Genomic DNA, 10,000 nt, shown 5'->3' with positions numbered 1-10,000 from the left:
AATAAAGTAATCTGTAGAAAAGCACCGTATTTAGGTTAGCCTTCATAGTAAGGCTACATTAAATGTTATAATATTCATCGTGTCCTTTCTACTGTATATGCATATATTCCTGTCTATTGCTTTCATTTGTATTTAATGTTATTGTGTTTATACTTGTTTCCAAACATTTCACAATTTGGGATGAATGAAGTATCCATCTATCTATCTATCTATCTATCTATACATCCATCCGTCTATCTGTCCGTCTATCTACCTATCTATCTATCTATCTATCTGTCCGTCTATCTATCTATCTATCTATCTGTCTGTCTATCTATCTATCTCTCTATCTGTCCGTCTGTCTGTCTGTCTGTCTGTTTGTCTATCTATCTATCTATCTATCTATCTATCTATCTGTCCGTCTGTCTGTCCATCTATCTGTCCGTCTATCTGCCCGTCTATCTATCTATCTGTCTGTCTATCTGCCCGTCTGTCTATCTGTCTGTCTGTCCGTCTATCTGCCCGTCTATCTGCCCGTCTATCTGCCCGTCTATCTGCCCGCCCGCCCGAAAAAGCTAACTGAGAATGCTTAAAAAAATTATTAAATAAATGGTTACAAAATACCAAAAATAATTACCATGACAGAGTAGGTTAATCTGCTGACACTAATACAGAAATAAAAAACCTTTGCAGAGTAATGTTTTTACTAATCATTCCTAAATCTCAGTCCGATTTTAAATCAACTGAGGCCAAATAGTGTGTGGTTGCATCATGTATATTAATTGCACAAAACGTTATGAAGTATTCTTAGTGTTTGCTAGCAGGCTGTTGTAACCATACTTGCCAACCTTGAGACCTCAGAAATCGGGAGCATTTCAAAACCAGCGCGGGGGGGGGTGATAGTGGATCGCCGGAGTTGTATTAGATTAACATTAGCATGCTTATTGTAGTTGTAAGTGCACTGCCTTGCGGCCTGGAGCATATGTGTGGGCTGGACCTGTATTACAGGACAAGAGTGAGCAGAGGGTAGAGTTGTCGATTCTTGTTCTGTTTTCTGATATATTTTACTCACCCTCAGCTGCGCGCGCTACTAAAGAGACGCGCTACCCAGAGTTCCCGTTAGCCGGTAATTAACGGACTACTACCGGTAAAATGTGCTGAAGACCGGCAAATCTAAATCTCTCCGGTCAAAGTGTCCGTTCAAAATCATTTCCGTTTAGCGCAATACCGCATCAGTTGCGCAACTTGCGCCACTTATGTGACAGACAAGAAGAGTATGTGACAGACAAGAATAGTCAATTCTAATGTCTAACACTTAATGTGGAGAAAGAGATGTCCTGTATGGGTTGATTGTGCGTTGATCTGTTGGTAATGCCTCGGGGTTCCGGTGGGCATGTAAACAAATGCATAATGCTGCGCTATACTTTGCGGCCTCACCCGGTTGCATAGCGACGCTTATTGTTTAGGTGTCTTTTAATAAGCAGGTAGTCCTATCATTAGCTAGAACTAGCTGGATCTGATCGATACCATTAACCTAGAGTTAATTTATTCACATTAATTCCCATCAACAAATCCATTTTATGTGTCACATGAAATCTTTATTAGGCAAGGCAAGTTTATTTATATAGCACCTTTCAACACAAGGCAATTCAAAGTGCTTTACAAAAAATGAAAGACATTAAGAAAATGGCATTTAAAATCAGTCATTAAAAAGAAAAGCTAATAAAATAAACATTAAAAGAAAAAATACATGGATAAAAGTTACAGTGCAGTCTAAGATATGAATAGTTCAATTAAAAGCAGCGACAAAAAGAAAAGTCATCAGCCTGGATTTAAAAGTAGTCAGAGTTGCAGCAGACCTGCAGGTTTCTGGGAGTTTGTTCCAGATGTTTGGAGCATAATAACTGAACTCTGCTTCTCCATGTTTAGTTCTGACTCTGGGGACAGAAAGCTGACCCATCCCTGAAGACCTGAGAGATCTGGATGGTTCATCATTTAGCAGGAGGTCAGAAATGTATTTTGGGCCTAAACCATTCAGTGCTTTATGAACAGCAGCAGTATTTAGAAATCTATTCTTTGACACACAGGAAGCCAGTGTAAAGACTTCAGAACAGGAGTGATGTGATCCACTTTCTTAGTGTCAGTGAGGACTCGAGCAGCGGTGTTAAATAATAAAACAATCCCACCACCACAGGTATCTACAGGAGAAGGGGGAATTCTCTCCACAAAATGTGAATGCCCACGTGGAGAATGGAAATGCAGCCATGCGGCTGCATGAGCCATCTTTGCCATCCACAATTTCAGCTGCACTGACACCCCCTGTCAGTGGAAGAAACCAAAGGCAGCTAAACGTACGCATTCAGTGGAGGAGCTATTTCCTCCAACCAATAACTAATTTAACCCGCTGACAAGAGAGCCCACCTCCGAAGATCGTGACTGGCTGAGGGACAGACTCGGGGGCAGGTTCTCGGGAATTTCTTGGCTTCTCTCCCCCGAGCCAGAAGAGGAACACTGCAGCTTGGAAACACTTACTGTTCCTGAAATTATCAAATCTGTTGGGCATCAGGGACCTGAGGCAATTGTGGCAAGCATGGCATTGTCTGAAGAGCAACAGAGGGCAATTCAGGTGGCTACCACTGGTCAGCGAACCAACCCAAACTGGCATTTGTTCAGGAAAGGAAGGTTGACTGCCAGCAACTTTGGAGCTGTCCTGAGGTCAAAGCGTGTGACTGCTTCCCTTATTGCCAGGGTGCTAGGGCAACAACAGGCCTTTGATGGTGTTTTGTCTGTACAGTGGGGGACTATGAATGAATGTGAGGGCGTCAGGGCATTCACCACTGCAACCCAGATGCAGGTCCATGAGTCAGGATTGTTGGGGGCATCTCCAGATGGTCTGGTAGGGTCTTCCGCTGTGCTGGAGGTAAAGTGTCCCTACGGAGCCAGGGAAATGACAATTAGTGAAGCATTGCAAATCAAGGGCTTCTGTGTCAGTAAGGAAGGAGAAACGTTCAGCCTGCGTGAGGAACATCTTTACTGGCACCAAGTGCAAGGTCAGCTTCACCTCACTGCAAGGAAGAAGAAGAAATTAAAAAATTGTGAATCGTTTTTAATTTACATTTACTCGCCTTTGCAATGTTGTTAGAGTGTTAGGTTTCCTGTCAGCTCGTCTGTTGGGAAGATATAAAATATTAGTTTCATGGAAGTCACCCCGTCACATATAAGAGCATTAAGACATACAGTACATAGGCTAAAACAAAACATCTAAAGATATAACCTTGCACTTTGATAAGGCTCGTGAACATTTTCACTATTTTGACATTTTTATAGATGAAAATTGAACTAAAGAAATAAATGGTAGATTAATCCATATTGAAAATAGGTGTCAGCTGCTACACTAATTATAATAGTTATTAGGCCTGTCCCGATAATCGATAAATTGACTTATCGTACGATAAATAAAAATTGACTCGATAACTTTTCTGAGCTCGATAAATTCCCGTTTACATAAAGATGTGACCAGCATTTTAGCCTGGAGCGCTGTGGCTGCCAGGCGTGCTGTGAGGGGCGGGGCTGACACACAGCCAGGTCAGGACACTCCGCGAGCACGTGCAGCAGCCAAATTAATAATATAGCGACAAGCGGGAGAAAACGTGTGACTTACTCGCGGGGAATTTAAAGTGAAATGGAATTGGTTACAAAACCTAACTACACATCTCGATTCTCCGGTGTGGCAGTATTTTGGATTCAAACCAAATCAACGAGGCGAACTTACGGACTTGAATGAGCCGGGCGGTGTGTTGCATTGGTTTAAAAAAGGTAGCGACAAAAGCAGGCAATACCACGTATTTTAAACCACCTAAAACACAACCACCCCATTCTGTTTTCCCAGCTGGGAGCAAACACGGCAGCTGGAGATGGAGAGCCCCCGCCCGACAATGCAAACATGTTGGTGTTCCTTGCTCGAAAACTTAGAAAACAGATTTGGATATGGCCTGTTGAGGCATCTGGGTCTTTGACAGTGGACTGTACACTTGACTGTTGTTTTAAGGAGGTTTTTTTTGCTTCTGAGATAATGTGTGCTCATATTTATTTATATATATATATGTGTGTATATATATATATATATATATATATAGGTGTATATATATATATATATATATATATAGATATAGATATATATATATATATATATATAGATATATATATATAGAGAGAGAGAGAGAGAGAGAGAGAGAGAGAGAGAGAGAGAGAGAGAGAGAGAGCTCTGTTTTCCAGCCTGACTCTATTTAATTTATTGTTTTGGTTGTGTGTGATTTAATTAATTTATTATAATTTAATTAATTTGTTTTATTTATTATATATAATTTATATATTTTAATATTATTTCACATTTCATTTGCAATGTTGAATGTTCAATAAAAAGTTATGTTTGAAAGGCTGTACTTGAATTATTATTATATATTACCATTATGTCTAAAATGCTATTAAAACGGTGCCGACAATATTATCGTTTATCGCAATAATTTCCAGAACAATTTATCGTCCAACAAAATTAATTATCGTGACAGGCCTAATAGTTATATTTCTTAATTAATTAAGATAAGATATTACTGTATTGATCCAAATTTGGGAAATGTTTGTGTTGCAGCAGCATAACAAGAAAAACAAAATATAAGTTATTATATATACAAAAGTATGTGAGGGGTGGAATATTAAATTGAATATAAATGTAAAATGTACATGTGATTTTACGTCCAAGAGAAGCTATGGAGCAGAGTTCTCTGCCAGCCAGAGGTGATTTGTTATTAGTTCAATATGTCAAACTGATTTCCCTGACTACAATCTTTAGTTACATGGTGAAACGTTATGCTGCTTGTACTAATTAGACTTATCATATAAGCCACACAGGTTTTAATAGGATTTATTCATTATCTTTACTTGTGTTGCGGTCTATTCAGCAGCGCCATCTCTAAAACGGCGATACAGTCACTACCCATTATTTGCATTTCACCGTGATATGGACAAAAATGTAACATCAGCTTACCTCATGGCACGAATCCAGACTCTCCTTTGGGAAACATTGTTCGGGAAACGATAGAACAAGCACGTTTCATGCGAAGACCTGTGGCTGCAACACGGAGCAAAGCAACAAACCATTGCGTAGCTAACTAGTAGCGCTTGCTTCAGCTAACGTTAGCCAACGAAACGAACTGCCGAGTAAAATTGGAAAACACTGGTAATTAATTATTCTATCATTTGTAAAACTAAGGTGTTAAAAACAACAATTTCAAAAATGCAGATTCTAATGGTCAGATATAGATATACAGATACTAAAGATAGGCAGGTACTTGCTTTCAAGCAGAACACAGGGGAAAACAAACTTAGCGGGAGGGTTTACGTGTTCGGCGTAATGACGTACAACGGCCTCGACAATTTCTGTAGTCCTATTCAGCCACTGAGTAACAACCATCGTTTTTCAGACACGTAAACTCTTCAAAAATCACCAGTGGGGTCAATGCTGATGTATTTAATGTCGTAGAACAAAACGTGATTTATGTCTTAAATTTGTGTCAACCACAGACCTTATTTCGAGCTATTTTCCAAAACACTATGGAAAAAATGCATTGCTTTTTGACGAAGGAACCGGAAGTGCTAAAAATGCTAACTTACTTCCGGGGTTTTGGACGCGTCACTGCGGTTCTCTATCGCTTCTTATAGACAAGTTTACGCGCCAAAACACGGGTAGCGCCATGACACTACACAAATGCACTTCATTTCCGCCGGAAGTCTTTTGCACAGCGTCTGTCGGTGTAAACCGATGTAAACAGTCAGACGGGCACTGGTGTAAACACAGCGATTTCGATGCTAACAGTGATGCTAGCTTGGGAACACGATTCTACTTCTTTGACTGGAGATGGCGTTACTCTCCCCCACCCGAATTCAGTGCAAAACTGGGAGGATAACATGACGACGTGGCCCAGCATAAAACCAAAATAAACTGCCTTATTTAGGTCATGCCCACAGGAGCCAACAGTTGTCTGTTGTTTACATAATGCACAATTTACATGATCTCTTTATGCTGTGCAATATATCATATGTGCCTGTACTGTTTGAGTGAAAATAAAGTTTGATGTAATTTAATTTCATTATTGCACTGTTATTGCATTATTGCATTTCATATGTTCCTTAGAGTGCTACAATTTCTTTTAACACAGTTCATCATTCATATTAAGCTCATACTGTACATAAATAACACTGAATGAATTAATTGTTTAGAGGAAACTAAAGAAATGGCTTCAACAAGAAAGATCACATGTTTAATCCTAACAGGTATTACAAATTAAAATATAAAAGCAGCCCACACAATTACATCACTATAAAAATATTCATATATAATATTAAAAAATACAATGCATGCAGTATTTGTTGTGTTTATCTGTATTTAATGAACAACATGGCTGGGTGCTGGGTGCTGGTTTGTGGTCGTAGCACTCTCTATCTAACCACTCGTTCAGGTGCTTTCTCGAGTGATTGCAACCAACTACCGCACACGTAGTTCCCGAACCACTTTTCTTCATGTTGTAATTGTTATATCCTCTTTGTCTCTGCGATATCAGTGCTTTGTCGGCACAACGGAGCTAGCTAGCAAAACAAACCCAGTCCGCCAAAACGGAAGTGCATTGCATCGAAGGGAGGAGTTCAGGATGTAGAGCGGAAACGGCTCAATAACTTGTGTATAGCATGTGCAGTTAGTGACCACAAGGTGGAGATATACACACACATCATAGCTACAAGATAGGCACATTATGAATTAAAACTGCACCTTAACACCACTGCAGACAGAGTATATCTGCTGCTAAACATACAACACAAATGGATTAAACACCTTGACAAACCATGTTTAAGCTAGAGAAAATGTATTAAGAGATTCATGTATGAAGTGATGCGTGTACATTATCAGAGCCTGTAAACCGGAAGGGTTCATCCACTGACAACTACAGTAGCATATCACACAGTCCATTAAAACAAAGTATGAAATGTCATGGTACTTCTCACAGTATTTTATTATTTCGAAGTGACCATGACTCGGGTGAATTTGACAATGAGCGGTTTGTTTATTCGGCCGGACTGTAGCAACTGTACCGGCGTTAGCATAGCTGTAAGCTAACACAGCGGTACCGTGTTTGTTTGTATGATTATTTGTTCGCTTATGTGTTTGTTTGCTTATATTTATTGCTCATGTGTTAGTTTGCTTATTTGTTAAGTTTGTGTGGACGTTTGGCCATTGACTGACCTTTTAAATCACAGGAAACTCTAGTTATTGCTGTTTATTCCCTCTGGTCACTCTTCCGTGTGCGTCTCGTGAGCTGGCGAAGTTGTTGTGAGCTGTTGCCATTGCGTCATCCGTATCAGTCAGCTGCCCTTGCCTATGTAGCGTCTCTGGCCAGCAGGGGGCGGGGCGTCTACAGGTCATACCATCCTGTGGGGGGGCCATGGCAGAATAAACCATCTTCAGGTTTAGTTTGTTAACAGTGAATTGTGCCTGCTAAAGTTGGGCTATCCATGGCAAATCATTGTTGTCATAGTCTTTGAAAATGGTCTTATTCTCATCTAGTTTACTTTATATTTATTGTAAACATTTATTTATAGGCCATATATGAAGGCTGATTTTAAAAATAGTTAATAATTGATCTCACCTTTTCGACATACTATGCCGTTTTTTTCTTACATTTTTTCCATGGACAAAACATGTTTAAGCAACATAAAATGTATTAAAAATAATTAATGTATGAAATGTGTACATTATCAGAGCCTGTATAGTAAGGCAAGGCACATTTATTTATATAGCACCTTTCAACACAAGGCAATTCAAGGTGCTTTACAAAAATGAAATACATTCAGACAAAGGCATTTAAAAACAGTCATTAAAAAGAAAAGATAATAAAAGACATGAATAAAAAGTTACAGTTTAAGATATGAATAGTTCAATTAAAAGCAGCGGCAAAAAGAAAAGCCTTCAGCCTGGATTTAAAAGTAGTCAGAGTTGCAGCGGACCTGCAGGTTTCTGGGAGTTTGTTCCAGATATTTGGAGCATAATAACTGAACGCTGCTTCTCCATGTTTAGTTCTGACTCTGGGGACAGAAAGCTGACCAGTCCCTGAAGACCTGAGAGATCTGGATGGTTCATCATTTAGCAGGAGGTCAGAAATGTATTTTGGGCCTAAACCATTCAGTGCTTTATAAACCAGCAGCAGTATTTTGAAATCTATTCTTTGACACACAGGAAGCCAGTGTAAAGACTTCAGAACAGGAGTGATGTGATCCACTTTCTTAGTGTTAGTGAGGACTCGAGCAGCAGCGTTCTGAATCAGCTGCAGCTTTCTAATAGATGTTTTAGTGAGACCTGTGAAGACACCATTGCAGTAGTCCAGTCTACTGAAGATAAAAGCATGGACAAGTTTTTCCAAATCCTGCTGTGACATTAGTCTTTTAATCCTAGATATGTTCTTTAGGTGATAGTAGGCTGATTTAGTAACTGTTTTAATGTGACTGTTGAAACTCAGGTCAGAGTCCATGACTACACCTAGATTTCTGGCTTTATCTGTTGTTTTGAACATTGCAGACACACCAAAACACACTTCTACGATACATATGTACACATTATTGAGGATTTATATATGCTATGATTGATAATGAATAAATAAACAAGTGTGCTTTTAACGTTGGTACCCAGAACGAGCTGGAAAAGCCGATACACACCTTACCAAACTTCACTTTTGTAAAAAAAACAAGAAGATACAACTTCTTATTCAACAACCAGACAACAGCATACAGCAATTCATGTTTGGTTGGATATTCCTTTTTATATTTGCATTATATTTACTCGTTTATTCACTCATTTGACTTCATTTTTCACCTTGTGCATTTTGTGTTTTTAGCATGTTTTCCCAGTGCTTTTCTCGTGGCTGAAAGCTGCCAGCAGGGGGCGCTGAGGGTCACTTTGCCTCTCTTTTCAACCGGAAATGAAGCACCGAAGAGAGACCACGTGACTGTTTGTGATTCTCGCTCTCAGTAGCTAGAGCTAGATGGTAAGACATTATTAATTATAACTCTATAAAAGCAAAGTGCCAGAGCATGTTAAAGTTTATTCAGATTAAGAAAATAACACGATCTAAGAAGGATTATAGTCTGCATCAATGATGATTTAAAGAGGCTACTGGACATTAGCTTCATACTGTACATACATGCTACCAAACATACATACACACACACACACACACACACAAACACACACACACACACACCATACATGCACTTATGTGTGCGTTATCTAATCTTTATCGTGTGTGTGTGTGTGTGTGTGTGTGTGTGTGTGTGTGTGTGTGTGTGTGTGTGTGTGTGTGTGTGTGTGTGTGTGTGTGTGTGTGTGTGTGTGTGTGTGTGTGTGTGTGTGTGTGTGTGTGTGTGTGTGTGTGTGTGTGTGTGTGATCTTTACCCTGTGCGCGCAGGTGAGGCCCTCAGATGGAGGCAGAGTGTGAGCCGGTCCCTGTAGGCGATGAAGAGGAGGATGAAGAGGAGGATGAAGCCATGCTGTGGTCCTTCCAGGAGGCCCTTGAGAGGCAGACTCTGCAGATCGGAGCCTCGGCCTGCGGGGCCACAGCGGTGGTGGACGTGCTGAAGGCTCTCGGGGTGGACGTGGCCCCTGAGGAAGCAGATCGATGCGTCAAAACTCGCCTGAGGAGGAACGAGGCTCCGCTGCCCGAATACCTGCTGTCCCGGAGCCATGCTGGTACATGTGTTGATATCTTAAAGTGTCTGAATACAACCATGAGGGCCAGCTGGGGCCCTTAGCTGGGTCAGCAACTAATATTCAAGTAAATATTCAAGGTGGGTTTTTCATGAATGATAAAAAAACATCACTTTAGGAGGCAGATATCTGAAGCTGTGTAAACACAACCTGATATACATGAGGGCCAGCTGGGGGCCCTTAGATTTATCAACAAATGTGTGGCTACTTAAC

The 10,000-nt window shown here is 40.2% G+C and overlaps 2 protein-coding genes across 4 annotated transcripts in view; one reads left to right on the top strand and one right to left on the bottom strand.

Moving 5' to 3' along the window:
• LOC307032126 (uncharacterized protein) overlaps window positions 1–10,000 on the bottom strand; it is a 106,696-nt gene that overhangs the window by 22,058 nt on the left and 74,638 nt on the right. The gene's annotated exons all lie outside the window — the stretch shown is intronic.
• Window positions 8,997–10,000, top strand: part of LOC307033973 (uncharacterized protein) — a 3,020-nt gene continuing 2,016 nt past the window's right edge. The window contains exons 1-2 of the mRNA XM_079672603.1: window positions 8,997–9,068; window positions 9,489–9,769. Of these exons, the coding sequence (XP_079528729.1) occupies window positions 9,502–9,769 (268 nt within the window). The 5' untranslated portion in view covers window positions 8,997–9,068; window positions 9,489–9,501. The remainder of the gene's footprint in view (window positions 9,069–9,488; window positions 9,770–10,000) is intronic.

The sequence above is a fragment of the Notothenia rossii genome (genome assembly GCF_949606895.1).
Source record: "Notothenia rossii genome assembly, chromosome: 3".
In the NCBI taxonomy this organism is placed as follows: domain Eukaryota; kingdom Metazoa; phylum Chordata; class Actinopteri; order Perciformes; family Nototheniidae; genus Notothenia; species Notothenia rossii.
The sequence above is the reverse complement of the archived record's forward strand: the minus strand, read 5'-3'. Positions and strand labels throughout refer to the sequence as shown.